Below are 17,993 nucleotides of genomic sequence, written 5' to 3' on the forward strand. Positions count from 1 at the left end.
CATGTCTGTACTGTGGAAATACTCTCATGTTAATGTGCATGCGTGTGTCCAGGCCTCCCTGCTTCAGAGGTTGGCTGCCAGAGAAGGTTCAATCAGCCAGCTCTCTCTCTACACCTCACCATCTCTGCCCAACATCACTTTAGGACTGCCAGCCACAGGTCCTGCCAGCTCTGTGAGTACACTTTATATGCAATATTATACCGTGATGCAATATAACAGTACTCATAAAGAATCTACAGTTCGCAAAACGTGCACCAAAATTTCGTTACCAGTTAGTTTCCGACACAGAATAATGGTGGGTGTCATTAAACAAAGACAGGAGTTGTTCTTTTTTAGGCTCAGCGCATGCTTTCAATGTCTAAAACTGGATTTCATCTCATCAGAGATTTTTTGCGCTAGGATGCCTTTCGTGCCTCTTTCCGTCTTTCTCCATCTCACTGGCTTTCTCTCTCATCTGACCCCTTCACCTCTCCAACTGTCCGCCTCCCTCTCTGTCTGCCTGCCTCTTTTCTTCACCCTCCACGCAACCCTCTGGTTGTAGGTGGTGTCGGGACACCAAGATGGTGAGAGTCATCTGGCGCTGCCTGCGTTACAGCAGGGCATTCCACTGACCCCTCCCTTCCTGCCAGCTGCCCACCTGCCCTCCTACTTGGCATCTTCGGCGCTGGAGCGAGAGGGGGCCGGAGGGGGCACGGCGGGTCACAACCCCCTCCTCCAACACATGGTACTGCTGGAGCAGAGCCACAATCCAGTGGGTCAGTAGTCACTGCAACATATGCAGTATATTCTTTACTTCTCAGGCAGTCAGAGGGTGGTGTTTGGATCACCAAAAGATTTGAATGATTTAAAGTTTTATTAGGTTCCCAGGTGCAGTACATGTCGACATAAATCTTAGTAGGATGATATACATACAATTCAAGACCGTAAATATTTGGACATTTACAAGCCTGGGAAAGGATCACCAGGGAAGATCTACTGACACGAGGCACATGGTTTTGTTTGATGTCATGTGTGCAGTTTTTCCCCAACTACTTATGGAGCCCTAAACATTTGGTAGAATATTTCCCACACAGTACTTTCTATACTGATGTAAACCCACTAAAATTAAGGCTACAATTTGGCACTTTGATATAGTATGCTTACTTTATTTAAAACTGGCCGTGCATTCAAATATCCATACTACCGTACTATTTAGTACGCAAGAAAAAGATTTAGTATGTTCCAATACTTAGTATGTTAAACATAGTATGCCAAAAGTACCAGGATGTCCTCCTACATCCTCGACGTCATATTTTGTAGTAGGGATGAATTTTGCAGCCAGCATGCTACTCTGGCTGTTCTGACCCACAATCTTCTGTGTGGCGATGTCACATCGACTGAGCCGCCGAGACAGTTGGTGGCGCTGATGCTCCGCCCACAAAAGGAAAGAAGGAGAAGAAGAAAAGGCAATAAAAGGAAGCGTACACGTTCCAAATGGCTTCCTTTTTCTCTTTACTTCAAATGCCGTGCTACGGATCGAGGGTCAAAATTCAAGACGCATTTTTATGACGAAGTAGTATGTCCCAATCGTATTCATACTACATGCAACAGTACATTCCTTTTAAGCTACAGTACGTACTAAAAGTAAAAAGAAAAAGTACGCAATTCTTAATGCAGGGTGAATGTGTTGAAGTTCAGCAGCCTGAGGAGAAAACTGTGTAACTGTCCAAATACTGATGATTATTATTATTATTATTTTTTTTCTATAGTTGGTCTGGGAGGGCTACCGCTGCCATCACCCTCTGTCTCCAAACTTGTGCGGGGCCACCGTCCCCTGGGGAGAACCCAGTCGGCCCCTTTGCCGCAGCAGCAGTGCGGACAGGCCCAGGCCCTGCAGCAGCTGGTTGTCCAGCAGCAGCACCAGCAGTTCCTGGAGAAGCACAAGCAACTGTTCCAGCAGCAGCAGCAGCACATCATCATCAACAAGGTATCTCGACACACAACTGTGCACAACTGTGTTTGAGTAGTACGAGTATTTGTACACTGATTTGGTTCATGTCTGAAAATCTTGTCCTTTCTTCAAGAGCAGCATGAATCAGCCTGCAATCAGCAAGTCTTTTAGCCAGTTTTTCTTGTCTGTGTTCATGTGTCCCTACTTCTCCTCTGTCACCCTGGCAACTGTGCACTAGAGGAAGCTGCCTCCATTTATGCTCACACAGGAAATGTGACTCACTGCATCACTGTGGAAGTTTGTGTCTGTATAGGGTAAATGTAGAGAAGGAGATGGTTGTTTGTGTTTGCATATGCATTTATGTGTGTGTGTGTGTGTGTGTGTGTGTGTGTGTGTGTGTGTGTGTGTGTGTGTGTGTGTGTGTGTGTGTGTGTGTGTGTGTGTGTGTGTGTGTGTGTGTGTGTGTGTGTGTGTGTGTGTGTGTGTGTGTGTGTGTGCTAAAAGTCCTGGAGGATTAAGCTCCATTATCTTGGGTTGTCGTGCTGTTGGTGACTCCCTCTGCTTCTGGATGGCAGGCTGTTGTGGGTCCAGCTAATTATGTCAAGCTCAAGTGTAAAACCATGTTATTTTCATATAACACAGAAATTTTGTTCGTGCTCTTTTTCAAGTTTTTATGGCATATTGAAAAACAGAAACTGATTTTTGGACATTACGATTATTCTAAAAATCTTAATATTTTATGACACAATGACATTTGTATTGCTTCTGGTTGTTTGTGTGGTTGTTTTCTTATTTACAGAGAACAATCATTGAAAAAGAACATTTGCACAATTGGTAATGGGCACTTTCTATTACAGATGCTCTAACCCCAAACATTATATTTATTCCGCAGGTGTAAAACAGTAATCCACAACAAAACACACAACAACACAATCTAAAGTAGCGAGTACAGAGATCTCCAGACAAGTCATGTTTGTTCTCTGTCTGCCTTTAATGGGTCTGTATTTTGGGGTAAAAAAAAAAATCATTGGTGAGACGTGATAAATGAGAGCATGGGGATATACTTTGGCTATTTCTCCAGCAATAATTGTTGTAATATAATTCAGACACATCAAACGTTTATAATGCCTGTAAACCCAAACCACATGTGTAAACGCCCGTCATGTGCAGAAAAACTCACACTGTAAGCTCCTCAGATCTGTTTTTGAAGCAAACCATTTCTCTACAGATCACGAAGAATGTGCACCTCGTATTCAAATTTACAACAGAAGAACACCGACAAATTATTACCTCGCTACTTTTGTGAGTGCGTAAATATGGAACAAGGATAAAGACATCTACTGTAGCTGCCACTGATGTTATAGCCATTACTTTCTTTAACTTTCTTAAAAATAAATATGTTCAATCTGCATCAACAATGTAACCACGATCTCTAGAGCATTAAGTTTTGCATCAGATTTGCATTGCTATACAAAACTTACAGTTACTGAAATTTATTTTTGAATATTGTTTCCAACCTCCCTCACAGGAAACTGATACTGGATTTGAATCTACTGAGCAGCTGACAACTGTCTGTATGAAGTTTGCATGATTTCCTTGTGTTGTGGGGTTTCCCAAAGGCAAACCATTTTCATCCCATATAACTCGAAGCTAATAATACTAGATACATTTGTCTAGATTGGTATGCGTGACAGGCCTTTGATAGACGGGCCTGTCACATCTTTTTTCTACGTATTCACTGCCTTTTGGTGCAATGAACCATTAAGCAGGAACTGTCACCCGTTTTCTACACAAACACTATTTCCACTGTTACAGGACTGACACAGGATGCTGGATGTTCGGTTAACAGGAGCGAGCTGACGTTCTGTGTTGCTTGAAAAGGTCACTTAACTTAAATGATCTTGCCCGTTTCATACTGTGAAATGCAACTTGTCATTTCAAATATCACAAGGGAACAAGAAAAATCCTTTGACCTGTGATGATTTCTGAGATATGTTTGACAGTGTCATTTGTTACAATCAATGAATGTTTTTTGAACGAATGGTTTGTCTGTGTTCATCCAGTCCCCAAAGGCAGAAATCTGTGATAAAATAAGAATAACCCTGACTGACTGAATTGTATGATGCTGGAATAGATGATGCTCAAATATTGACATTATTTATGGGTTCATGGCTGAAAAGCTTTTTTTTGTGTTTGTGACTTCTTGAATTATAAGCCCTGTATGAACTGCAAAACAATATTCTGACAGTCATATTTTATATCAGGCATCTCACTACAGATACCTAAATTCTTGCAGCTCTGGCTAACACAATAATTTATCTATTTTTAAATTGTACCATGCAACAGTCACTACAGTTATATCACCCAATACTCTCATTCTTACAGAAATACATAACATGTCTCTTGCGAGTCATTGACGTTTGTTGTTCCTATTAATGAACATAGTCATAAAAGTTATCCAAGTTCATGAAATCTGCCATACACTCTTTGTTTGACATGAGGAAGTACCATAACCCAGCCAACTCTCTGCAGCATGATTTGAATACCAGTTTTTATCATAGAGATAAGGATCATGGCTATCATTATATTTGAATCGTATTGGTCTAGTCTCCCTTTTATATGTACCACTTTGTAAAACATGACTCATCTGCAGCCTTTTTTCCCTTCATTGTTCAATTTTTGTTTTTTGTCAAATCAGCACTGAAAGGACGCTCTTCCTGAAAACTTTTAAAATCTGACTTTGACAGTCAGACAAAAGGGCAGCAGAGAAAGGCATGAAAGACTCTTTAAACGGCTCCAACATGAGCCTGCTGTCTACCATCCATTCCGCGGTGTAGTCACTCACATAATATTGTTGTTTAAATGTGTGTGTGTGTGTGTGTGTGTGTGTGTGTGTGTGTGTGTGTGTGTGTGTGTGTGTGTGTGTGTGTGTGTGTGTGTGTGTGTGTGTGTGTGTGTGTGTGTGAGAGCGAGAGATAGATGCATAGAGTCAACTAGTGTCAAGTGTTTGTGTATACAACCACCTCCCCTCGCCACCTCCCACTCTCTCTTTATCTTCCAGTTGATTTAACAGGCTTATTTAGTGGCTGTCCCCCTTATGGTTCATATCTCAGCAACTATTTCCTCTATTAAAAGGAAAGGAGTTGAAAAAAAAAAGGAGAAAGGAGGAAGAATCAGTGCAGCAGGGGTGGGTGAGTGTTTTGAGTTTGTTTGGAGAACAGGGACTGGGATGAGGCAAGAGCCTGCTCTCTGACGTCAATGGAGCATTCCCTGGGCAATATGCCAGCCAAGTGTGTGTGTGTGTGTGTGTGTGTGTGTGTGTGTGTGTGTGTGTGTGTGTGTGTGTGTGTGTGTGTGTGTGTGTGTGTGTGTGTGTGTGTGTGTGTGTGTGTGTGTGTGTGTGTGTGTGTGTGTGTTCCATGCACAAACAGTGGTCCAGTCCAATCATGACCTGCACATCAAGGTTGAGGGCTTTGACGACAGGGACAGGGACAGCTGCCACAACAAGATTACTGCAATCACCCCTCTACAATCCTTCCACTCTTTCTCCCTCGTGTCCTTTGCTCGTTTTTTTCATTTTTGTTCTTTTCTCTTACAGGCTCAGGCACGATGAACTCAAGCTGAATTACAAAATAGTCACATTAGGTTCTGTCAGAGCAAAAAAAATCACAGATGAGAGTCCAGAGTGCAGATCGAGTTTATCTCCGTGTTTACAAAAAAACAGTGAAGAGGTCCTGGCTAATGTTAGTTTTTGTTTGGTTAAACTTGAGGTCTTGCAGGTTTATTTTTTTGCACTCAAACTGATCAGTCAGCTATTTTTGGAATTAAAAACATCTTCAGTGGAGCAAGCTGTCTCGCCTCGTGCATTGTCCCTGACGTCCTCTGAATTTAAAAGACAATTCCTCCTTCACTTTAAAACTGTTGAAACTATCTGACTGGATTTGGTTGTCTTTGTTTTTTATTTAAAAAAAAATTGTACTTCTAATATTGGCTTGACGTTTAGCAGACAGTTTTTTATCTGAGAGAGTTATTTTTTTATTTCAAGCAGGCATTACACCATGAAAATCAGACCCCCAATTATGCAGATGCTCTGTCAGACATTTGACCGGACTACTACTTTTCGTCCTCCAGCTCATGTCCAAGCCCAGCGACCAGGCCTCGGCCGCGGGCTCTGGTGCCTTGGGTCCGGGCAGGCAGCACCAGAGTCACCCGGAGGAGACGGAAGAGGAGCTCAGGGAGCACCAGGGACTCTCCTCGTCCATGCAGGAGACGGGGTTACTGCGGGCGCTGGTCATCAAGCAGGAGCCTCTAGACCCCCCGGAGCAGGAAGAGAGACAGGTGGAGCAGGACTTCCTGTTTAAACAGGTAAGGGATGAGGGGTGGGGAGCAAGTGAAGGACAGGTGCAGGTGGGAGTTTAGGAAGATGCATGTGAAGAAGGAGAATGTCAGGAAGAAGAAAAAGACACTCGGATTGAAAGAGGAGGACAATAAGCTGAAGAGTAAATGATGGAAATTGGAGACTGAATGAGCGTGAAATTAGACAATTAAAATGTAAACTTAGCAAGTTCAATCTGCTTCTCAAAAACCCCAGTTTAAAAATAGCAAGAAGAAAGAAGATACTTGCATTTTAATCGTGCATTCTTTCAAATGTGGCATCAGATTTCACTACGTTACATTATCTAATCTTGTATCCATGATGATTCAGGCTGACAATAACTCGACACTGTGGAGGATTTTTTTTTTTTCCACTGGGACCACCTCATAGTGATTTGTTAGTGTTTTTTTTTTTTTTTTTTTTTTTAAGGCAAATGGGCAAAAGCAGCCTGACAGCAGTGACAGATGGAGCTTCTACTGACTGACTGAAACATTACACTCCATTTTTCGATCTTCCTTTCTTCCTCATTGACTGACCAGCCCACTTTCTGGCACGCACACACACACACACACACTACGAATACTATACAAATGTATTGTACTATTTGTGACCAGTTTAGGACGTCTACCTCCTCCAAAATAGTCCCTTGCATGACTCATAGTGGACATTTACTAGCAAGTATTCAAAAATAAACTGTACACCCCATCAAAGACAATATATCTGAAGCTACACTTGTGCACAATCAAGACACCGTGTCCTCATCTGTCCAGCCCATCCCTGCTGTCCGCTCAGCCAAATTTAATCAGGCACTCCTCTCACTGTCGCCATGGCTCCCACAGTGTAGGCAGACACGCCCATCAGAATAGAACAACAGCATTGCTGGGTGAGAGTCTTCAGACCAGAAAGGGCACTGGGATTTTTTTTAGGTCAGGTATAAACAGATACTTAAAAAACACTTAGAAGAGACAATTAAATAAAATCAGCCTTAGGTACGTTTCATAGTCTATCACCTTGTACTTTTGTAAGCAATTTGATGGGTCATAATAATCTAGGTGTGGAGGCATCTGCCTTTATTATTTTATGAAGAGAATAGTTGTAATATAAAGCGTTTTTAGGTAAAAAGTATCCATTATACTTGTCAAAAGACAGAAAGGTAAAGTTGTACTCTTTTCAACTGAAGGCTCACATAAAGAGCTCACGTTTAATAACGAGTCATTTCAAATAAATGTTGCTTCACAACAGAAAACTTGCATGTCGCTCTGCAACAAAATATTTGTATTAATGCAGCTTACAGTATGTAGTACAGCAGCTTGGAAAGTGCATGTATCTAGTGCCATCTGCTGGCATGATAAATATACTGCAGTCCAACTGTCACATATCTGTGTGTGTGTGTGTGTGTGTGTGTGTGTGTGTGTGTGTGTGTGTGTGTGTGTGTGTGTGTGTGTGTGTGTGTGTGTGTGTGTGTGTGTGTGTTTATGTATGAGCGTAGCAGGCTCTGCTATTAGAGCAGCAGCGGATCCACCAGCTGAGGAACTACCAAGCGTCCGTGGAAGCAGCCGGGTTATCGGTCAACATTGCTGGACATCGGCCGCTGTCCAGGGCTCAGTCCTCTCCAGCCTCAGCCTCTTTCCCTTTGGTAGCACAAGACCCGCCAGCCAAGCCTCGATTTACCACAGGTCTGTAGAAACTAAATAATAACACACTGCAGCTAAATGCAAAATGATGCTTCTGATTCTTAGTGTGCGCACTACATTTACATGAAGTTTCCCCGTGAAACAGAGTGGTAATCAGTGATGTACAGACATACTTTCATTCCACTGATTCCTGGAAATGCACAGCAGGATTGGTCAACATATAGGTGCTCTGTATATGCACAGTGCTGTTGCTAGTCATCGAGGCCCCCCTGACAACACAAAAACCATTACAAGTGTAATTCTCTCATAAGTTTATGATGTGCCAGGTGCAAAAGGTACTCCCCGTTTTACAGTGTGATTGTAGGAATCTGTTCTCATCCCTGTTGTCAAAGATATATAATCACCCAGAACCTCTTTATATGTGTTTGTGCATGTTTATGTGTTTTCCAGGTCTAGTGTACGACTCTTTGATGCAGAAGCACCAGTGCATGTGTGGTAACACCAACAGTCATCCAGAGCATGCTGGCCGCATTCAGAGTATCTGGTCCCGACTCCAGGAGACAGGCCTCAAGGCGCACTGTGAGGTAGGGACATAGATTTGATCGAGGAGACAAGGCTTGATGGTGTCATGGATAAATATATAACTGACCAACTACAAGGAAACACAGTTGCTGTACAAAATGTACACAAACTGATCAGTACCCAGCATTCAAAGGAAGAAGTGAGTTCTGGTTGGTCTTCGAATGCACACATGGAAGGCTATTACGTTACATTTATTGAGATGACGCCCATAAAATAACTTTCATGTCTTTTATACATACGCAACATCTTAATCCTATTTTGGTCTTTTACGCTGTCTAACGGGAAATAATTTTTTATATCAGCAGTGTTTGTGTCATTTTCTCTCTTCTTTGTATTCTTTTTTGTATTGTAACTATTTTGTTATTTGAAAAGTCTTTAAATATATATATATATTCTTTAATTTGAAAGGTCAGTTGTGATTAATTTCACATCACCAGTGCAGATTGTTACCACAACCAGGAGGGGGCAGTATTAATCTATTTTCTGTTGACTCTTGGCTTTACCATTAAAAACAACACACTTTCACATAAAGATTAAAAATGATTTAATTCGTCTGACTTCAATACACCATATGCACTCTTATCCTGGAATTACAGGAGATGCTAATGTGACGTTCATACAGTGTATCCACCTTCATGAAGCACTTCACTCACTTGTTTCCATCTTCTTATGTCACCATAACAGTTTGGTTATCAAATATGGAGACCTAATCTGAATACCTGTTTGTGTCTTGTTCTCCTGTATTCTTCTCTGTTTTCAGTGTATCCGTGGGAGGAAGGCCTCGCTGGAGGAATTACAAACAGTCCACTCTGAACCCCACGTCTTACTGTACGGAACCAACCCACTGCGGCAGAAACTAGACTGTAAGACCTGCTTCCCTGTATTCAGAAATATACTTGATTTTTTTTCTCTCTACAGTCCTACAGTACAGACTTCCCACCAGTTTACTCTTAAACGGTGGAGCTCTGAAATGAATGAGTGTAGTGAATAATAACCATATTCTCTTGTAGGACCTCAGTATACATGCAATGTTAAAGCCTTCAGTAAGGTCTCCAACTAGGCGGTCATGTAAATACCATGAATGTGCAGCGTCTGTTAAAGGAATCTGCTTAAATGTTTAAACCGTGTCATAACAAAAGGTCTATTCTAATAAAGTCCTGGAGGTGTTACGATAAGGCGAGGACCCGCTGAAGCTGTTAAACTCGACGTCGCAAAGGGCTGCTTAGTCACTTAGGTCTGGCCTTAAAGTGCAGGTGTAGCCAAGGTAGCCTGTGTGCGTGTGTGTGAGTATATGTGCACAAACCCCAGTGGTCATCTTAGCTTTCATTCCAGTGGAGACATAAATTTCTCTTATTATTACCACTTACACAGGAGTGCACGCAGTAAGAAATCGGAGTGGAGAAGAAGAAAGTGAAAATGCAAACTGCTATAAAAGGTGGCAACTAGTCAGGGATTAAAGTATTGAAAGACACTGTATTAAATATCCGTGAGGGAGCATTTCTTTTTGTCAGACCCTGTTGAGCACATGTATTCGTAGCAAGTTAGCGGGTGGCTCGGTGAGACTTGGAACCTTTACCTGCCTAATATGAGTGCCACGTTCTGCCCGTTGAGCCTCAGAGGTCTGCTGGTGTGGTAATGAAACTTTACACAGGTCCAGTTATCAACACTGGATTGACATCAGTTTCACGTTTTTAAGAATTGCTCATTTTACAGACAACACAGCAGCGAGATCAAAGTCAAAAGGAAAGCAACTGCAGCTGAAGTAAAAGGTTTGACATGAAGTTTTTGTACACAGTTATTAATATGTATACAGACCAAGCAGCAACCAACAGTGATGCTTCTCATTGGTTTGTGAACAAGCATTATGAAACTTCGAGTTCAGACTTTGACCGGCGCCATTTTGCTAGTTCCGAGCGGTTTGGAGCCGGTAGTGACCATATTTGGATGAGCTGGGGGGGAGCGAGCGGTGGATCTGACACTATGTTTGGAAACCCGCCATTCAAAACCCGCCCACCGATAGTCGGTAACCCGACTGCACCACAGCTCTGTCAATCAAACAGACACGCCCTTAAAAACACTGTTTTTTGTAGCTTATTCTCTCATTAATGACAGGATTATTTTCAGATGGACGGCCAGAAAACGAATAAGGAGAAGTGACTTTAACTAACAACACTGAAGTAATTCGTGGTACAAAACGTTTGACTTAGAATTTTATGAGACCAGTTGAATGGGAGTCTATGGAGCCGGAGGCTTTTTGTAGCCAACCTCTAGTGGTACTTGGTGTTATTGCAGCTTAAGGCACTTCTACATCTGCAGTATAAATACAGTATAAAACAGACACAAAAGATGGTTGTGTTAGTAAATTGAAACTGAAGTTTGCATTTGATATGAGTTTGATCAAATTTCTTTTCTGACATGTCAGAAAACTGAAGTTTACTGATTTCTATTTTAAATGATAAACATAACCATTTACGACCAAAACTCTTGATTCTCCATGAAGACAGACTTGATTATGAGGTCAGTGAGATACCTTTTTCTTCTTCACCTCACCCAATTAAAGCTGGTCCCTGTGTACTCTCACTGCTCGATAAGGTCACAAAGTCAAACGCTCAGTTTTAGGGGTTGTGCACCCATTTGAACTGGTGAGTCCACAAAGTTACCTCTTTACCCCGTAACCTTTTACTCTGTCGAACTTCTCGATGTCTGTCCTTCTCTTTCAGGTTCGATAAGCCCCATGTTTGTGAGGTTACCATGTGGAGGCATCGGGGTGAGTCGCTTATCTTCTGTTCGCCAAATTATTCATCGTTCAAATATTCACAATTTAATTCAGCATTTGTAATTTGTGTGCCGGATATTTCTTGGAAATGGCCATAGTTAGTCACGCTGGTTTATTCAGTGGAAAATTGTCGTAATAGACTGTTGTGTTTTTACAACACTGTGTAAATCTAATCAATACCCATCTGGCAGCGCTCCATCTGATTCTGAAGCAAATGAGCATAGTTTCAGCATCATCAAATACTAGTATAATAACTGCGTCTCCTTCACCTTCTGTCTTTGCCCCCCAGCCTAAATAATGGTCCCATTTGTTCTTGTTCCACTAAACAAACACACATAATCTTAACACACTTGCACACACACTTACACACACACACACACACACACACACACACACACACACACACACACACACACACACACACACACACACACACACACACACACACACACACACACTGCCCCTCAAGGACCAGAGGCAACATAAGCTGTTGCTTGCCTTTCCGTTGTGTTCGTAATTCTAACCAGATGTTACGAGCTGTGTGTGAGTGCGAGTGTGAGTGCGTGTGCGTGTGCATGTGCGTGTGCTGGGAGGTATGATTTTGTTTGTGTGCATAGCAGTGTGTTTGGGTATGTTTGTGTGTGAAGGCAATGAGTTAGATGGCTGGAAGTGCTGTCTTTAGAAACAGATATGTCAGAACAGTCTTGCACCTGTATGTGTGTGAAAGTTTTTTTGAATGTCTGTTTTACAATGTGGAACATTTGGAAAAGCCCCCTTTACTTGCTCTTTCTACATCTCCAGGGGCCGTATTCAGAAACATTCTTAAAATCCTCCCACACAGCTCCTAGCTTAGCTTAACATTTTTTTAGCAAGGAGACTTAGCTTAGGATAGATTTAGGAAACTTCCCAGAGCAACTCTGAGCAAGGAAAGGACAAAAACCCTTATCTTCATGAGGAGGTGTGTTCGACCCCGTTTCCAGGTGTGACGCATCCTTTTTAAAAGATGTATTTGGTTCATCCAAAAAAAAATGCAATCTTGGGAATAATGGGCACAGAATGGACAGTGACATCCAGTGTATATTGAATTAACTGTGTGCCAATACGAGGCTGTGAAAGCGTGTTTTTGTTTGTATCACTGCTGATGAAGGTTGTAACAGACTCGAGTCCTTTTTCATTTTACCAAATATCTTTGCGCTGCGATCACTTTCATTTCCGGCACAAACATTATCTCTATACGATGTAATTCGTAGTTTCATTAATGTGCCATCATTCACCGTTTCAAGAGTTTTTCTCTGATTTCTCTCAATTTTCTCCACTGCTTAAGAAATTCTTCAGCCTGTTAAAAATGATCCTCCCTGCTCCCAACAGTTCTTCACCTCAGGACGTCTTTTAAGGGTTAAGATGCTTTGTGAATAGCTTTTACGGTATCTTTAACAGGATCTACTCTTAACTTTCCGGGAAACTTCTTAAAAAAACAATTCTGAGAATTTTCGGCGAATTTTGTCAAAGAAAACTTTGTGAGTACTGCCCCAGGTCTTTAACATGTCCCTCATACGTCCAGGTCTTCTCCCTCTCCCTTTCCCTTCCGCCCCCTCCCTTTACCTCCCCTCCCCTCCCCTCCTTTGGGGTTACTGCTGCTGCTCTGGTGGGAACAAGAAGAGCCTCAGCTCGCCGCTGTTCTGTTCTGCTTTTTATAATGGCAAATGAGACTAAATTGTTGTCTTCCTGTCATACACACACGTACAAGTCCCCCCCCGCCCCGCGCGCACACACACACACACACACACACACACACACACACACACACACACACACACACACACACACACACACACACACACACACACACACACACACACACACACACACATTTACAGAGAAAAGAGGCTGAAATTAGGCTGTCAGCCTGTTGAGAACCATCATTCCGTCACACACACACACACACACACACACACACACACACACACACACACACACACACACACACACACACACACACACACACACACACACACACACACACACACACACACACACACACACAGCTTCCCTTTCACTTTTTCCTGACTGGCCTGTGTCCCTCACTCTTGGCTTGAGGCAAAACTAACATCAACATGGGAAATAATAAACCACTCATTCTCCACATGCAGCATTAGAGCAGCATCTGTTTGTGCTCATTAACCTGACTTGTATATATGATTCAGTTTCCCATTTACTCACTCACTAGACTCTTCGTTTGCTCGCTCGCTCCGTCAATAACTCGGCTACCACATACTGTCTTCCACTCAATCCATTAGTCACTCGGCAACAACGCGCTCTATGCATCCTCGCGCCCTCCTTTTTAGTTTCTTTAGTCAATGCTAAACGTTCCACAGTTTTATTTCATGACAAACTCTCTCTTGGCTTAACTTAAGAAGAGCACTGTTTTTCTTCTCTGTGGATGTTATTATGGAGTAATCATCCAGCTTTGTTCAGTTCCGTCACTGGAGACAGGAGGAAAGTGGGCCGGTTGGCTGAAAAGCTGCCGAGTCGTACGGACTGGTTGAAGGACAGAGGAGCTGGCTGGGTGGCTGGCGGTTAATGTTCCACTCGGTCAGTCGACTGGCTTTAAGGCCGGTCGGCGCGGATGAAAGGGCCCGGCTGTCTGACAGGCCGAGTGACTGGCAGGTTCTAAAGTTAACATATTTAAAGAAGAAGAGCTCCGTGGTTTACATCAGAAAGCCTCACTGGAGCTCCAGGATCGGCCCGCGGTGCACATGTGTGTACAGTTCAAACACGCGGACCTCCCTTTTTCTTCTTTTCCTCTGCCAGCATCTTCTCTCTGTGTTTATCATGTCCTCCATCTGCCCGCAGTATCTGCCATGCCTGATGGAGGGTGTGTATATTATCCTGTGCATGGCCCTGCGTACAATCAATCACGCAGAATATTTTGGCCTGTTGGACTTGTATGCATGTGTGTACGTATGCGTGGATGTACTGTTGTGATCGGGGCCGGGGGGGGGGGGGGGGGGGCTGAGCATTAATCAGACTTGACCACTGAATGGTTGCCTTTTGTCTGTGTGTGCTCAAACACAAATACACACAGACACATACACATACAAACAATCAATCTGGAAATATTTTTTTTAATACAATAATATAATCAAATAAATGCAGAATTTTTTTTTAGGTTGTTTTAATAACTTAGCTCCACTTCTGTTATTTTCTATATTCTACAACCAGGTCGTCAATAAGCCACCAATAGTGAATATTACAGTTTGGCATCTTAACATTACGACATATCCACATTTTCAGTTTATCATTTATCATTTTAAAAACACTCAATACAACAATTTCTAAAGTTCTCCAAGCATCTTTTCCTGCCTTACGTTCTGTAAAAAAGTTTAGTTTTTATATCAGACAATGTATACGCCGATAACGTTTGATCGGCCAACCCATAAGTCAGTCAGCCTTTCTATCACACCTTAAGTAATCCCCATACTTAATGTCTATTTGTCTCTATTGTGAATTGAGGAATATTTTTTGATTCTGTTTAAAATGTGATAGTATCATCTCCTTCTGACTAAAATAAATGTTAAAAAAATCTGTTCTGTTACGTGCAGATTGTCTGCATTATTAAGCTTCTAAATATGTCCTCCTGCCTCGTACTTTTTCTATTGTTTTCGTCCACTGAATACATTTTCCAGCCTTTCCTACACTGTCGCTTCTTCACCCAGAGCAGACACCCTTTAAAAGACTAACTTTGATCCTGTGAAATGACACAAGCTAAATGATTTCAAATGTGCTCATAGTTTTACGATCTCTGTCCCTCTGAAGTACTGAAAGTGACGCCATCACATATTCCTTGATGAACAAATAAATACATAAATGGAAAGCTGTATGAAGTTGCGTATTTTTGCTCCCTTTAAAAATGTCACATAAACAACACACGACGTGTTGTGTGTTTGTGTGTGTTGGCAGGTGGACAGTGACACCATTTGGAACGAGGTCCATTCGTCCAGTGCAGCTCGTCTGGCCGTCGGCTCTGTGGTGGAGCTGGTCTTCAAAGTAGCATCAGGAGAACTGAAGGTTGGTTTGGATGTTCTTTGGATATTAATTAGTCATGGTTGTTTGTTGGGGCTACAGTACATTTTTAGATATCGGGATGACTAAAGGATTTTATGTGTTTGTCATGTCTGTGGGGCCTTTATGTGTGGGTGAATATGTCCATTTAATAACTTTTAAATGGAATATAAAACCAGGCTGAGATGAACTTTGCGACAAAATAAAGCCGTGACAATAACTTTTGGTTTGGTTTGATTTTAGTCTCCGTGACGAGTCCAACCGCCTTGTTCCATTTTCAACCTGAATCTCCACAACATATTCTTACAGACAGAACAAGGCAGAGCAAATACACAAATGTTTGATTGAGAATATTTATCGTGAATTAATCAAACCTTCTAATGCCCAGTGCTATAAGATGAATATATCATTCCTGCACTGGAGCTGTACTATCTATCCACACCTCCAAACACAGAAACCTCCTTCCAGAACCATCATTAGCACCTTCCAGACAGACATCCCCACCCCGTCATGCCTTGCCCCCCACCCCTAGCCAGCCTCCTTCCTATGTGTCTGTTGGCAGTGGCTGCTTACTGTTTGAACCCAGCAGGGAGGCCTGGTGCACAGGCACCGCAAACGCCAGCAGTCCCCGCTAACAGGCCTCCTTTATTGGTATTACACCAAAGCCACCTGCAGAGCAGCCGTCGCACTTAGCGTTAGCTTAGCACCAACATACCACAGACTAATGACATTCCTTAGAGACAGACGGTAGCACGCCACACTAATGCCCACATGTTTTTTTGGTTGTGTTTTGCTAGCGCACCTGCCCTCATCATATGGGCTTGATCTTCTCTTTCTATGCAGCACTTCGCACCGTTGGCAATATCACAGTTTAAAAACGAAAACCAACTGCATAACGCACCCAGACTTGTTGCTAAAACTAGGGTTAAAGTTCACAGGCATTGACTTGCCCTGAGCTTAACCTAGTCTTTAGTCATACATACACATGTGCACACACATATTCACACACACACACATGCTTGCACACATGCAGACGGTCCTCGGAGGATCCTCCACAGCCCAATAACCAAATTCCACCTGCACCAACAACTCTGTGAACTCCACAGAATGTCATAAATCTACTCAAGACACACACACACACACACACACACACACACACACACACACACACACACACACACACACACACACACACACACACACACACACACACACACACACACACACACACACACACACACACACTTTACACTTTTGTCTCTGCATGTGCTGCTTTCTTTGTTTCTCCCCACATCTGTAGTAATGTAATTGTTATTTTTCCTCTGTCGCCTATACAGAGAAACACACCACCTCCTCCTCGCCTCTCATACACTTACATACGTACGGTATTGTGTTCTTTAAGTGGGTGTCCTTAAACCAGCTGAGGCAGTTGTCGCCACAGTAATCTTCCGGCTGGCTGCTAATCCACAGCAGCTGACCCAACATCATTAGTCCAGCTTCTCTCGCTCTACATCAGCCCAAACATCTATCTAATGTCCCCACATAGCAGCGGGAGCCTCCAAAAACAGTTTGCTGGGAGGGCTGCGTTACCACAGATTCCCTTAACCGACTCACTGCAACATCGGTTTCTATGTGTACTTATGTGCACAATTTTCAATTGGTAAGGCAAGATGACATTCTTTAGAATAATAGTGAGAATAGGTTTAGTTTTAGTATTGACCGACGCATACTGGATAAAGGTGGTGTCATGAAAGGAAAATAATTGAACTTTTAATTTATGTATTTGTGTCGTTTATTTATTTTTTTGCTGCACACATTCTTGACACCAAATGTTCCTTACAGGATAATAAATAATGGGGCCGGGAAAGTAATATATTCAGATGCAGTCTTTGAGTTGTCATGTGTGTATTTCCGCATGTGCCAGTTTATTTTTGAAAGCGATGAAGACTGCTCATGCTCATCTGACCCCTCAGTTTTTCAAGGAGACAGAAAGAATATGATTAGAAACAAAGGAGCAGGTTTATGGTCAAACAGAACAAACCTTCAAGGACCGTGACGGTCTGTGTGTAATGTGTGAATGATTTCCGTTTCCCCTGACAGAATGGTTTTGCTGTAGTTCGACCACCTGGACACCACGCTGAGGAGAGCACACCTATGTAAGTCAATTAAAAATGCATGAAGAGAAAAAGATACCCTTACATTGAATTCCCTCCAGCAGGTATATTGTCCTTATGTTCCCCTCTTTCTTCACCTCTTTTTTTTTTTTTTTTTTTGCCTCATCCTCTTGTACCGCTTGAATTCAAAGTTTTGAGATTGACTTTAATGTGATGACAGTATTTAAGAGGTGTATTATTCAAGCTTGTCAATACAATTCAGAAATGCCACAGTCTTGTTTATATCTTCTCTTTTGATTTTCAGGGGCTTCTGTTATTTCAACTCGGTCGCCATAGCAGCAAAGCTCCTGCAGCAGAGGCTCAACGTCAGTAAAATCCTCATCGTGGACTGGGTGAGTTTCAGGAAACCCAAAGAGTTTTTTTTTTATTACACAACCATCTATTCTGAGGATGCACCTATGCATAGATGTATGACCAACTGTTTCTCTGAGCTCACTGAATATTCTCAGTTTGACATAAA

The 17,993-nt window shown here is 42.4% G+C and overlaps 1 protein-coding gene across 1 annotated transcript in view; it reads left to right on the forward strand.

Annotated features, from left to right (window-relative positions):
* hdac4 (histone deacetylase 4) overlaps positions 1-17,993 on the forward strand; it is a 125,810-nt gene that overhangs the window by 86,124 nt on the left and 21,693 nt on the right. Inside the window, exons 10-20 of the mRNA XM_069698901.1 lie at positions 53-172; positions 542-755; positions 1,749-1,966; positions 6,062-6,295; positions 7,795-7,981; positions 8,390-8,523; positions 9,282-9,384; positions 11,242-11,288; positions 15,258-15,365; positions 17,460-17,515; positions 17,778-17,865. Of these exons, the coding sequence (XP_069555002.1) occupies positions 53-172; positions 542-755; positions 1,749-1,966; positions 6,062-6,295; positions 7,795-7,981; positions 8,390-8,523; positions 9,282-9,384; positions 11,242-11,288; positions 15,258-15,365; positions 17,460-17,515; positions 17,778-17,865 (1,509 nt within the window). The remainder of the gene's footprint in view (positions 1-52; positions 173-541; positions 756-1,748; positions 1,967-6,061; positions 6,296-7,794; positions 7,982-8,389; positions 8,524-9,281; positions 9,385-11,241; positions 11,289-15,257; positions 15,366-17,459; positions 17,516-17,777; positions 17,866-17,993) is intronic.

This window comes from Brachyistius frenatus, unplaced genomic scaffold, assembly GCF_029030835.1.
Source record: "Brachyistius frenatus isolate BFR_SWC_R1_liver_20210118 unplaced genomic scaffold, ASM2903083v1 Contig_28, whole genome shotgun sequence".
NCBI classification, from domain to species: Eukaryota; Metazoa; Chordata; class Actinopteri; family Embiotocidae; genus Brachyistius; species Brachyistius frenatus.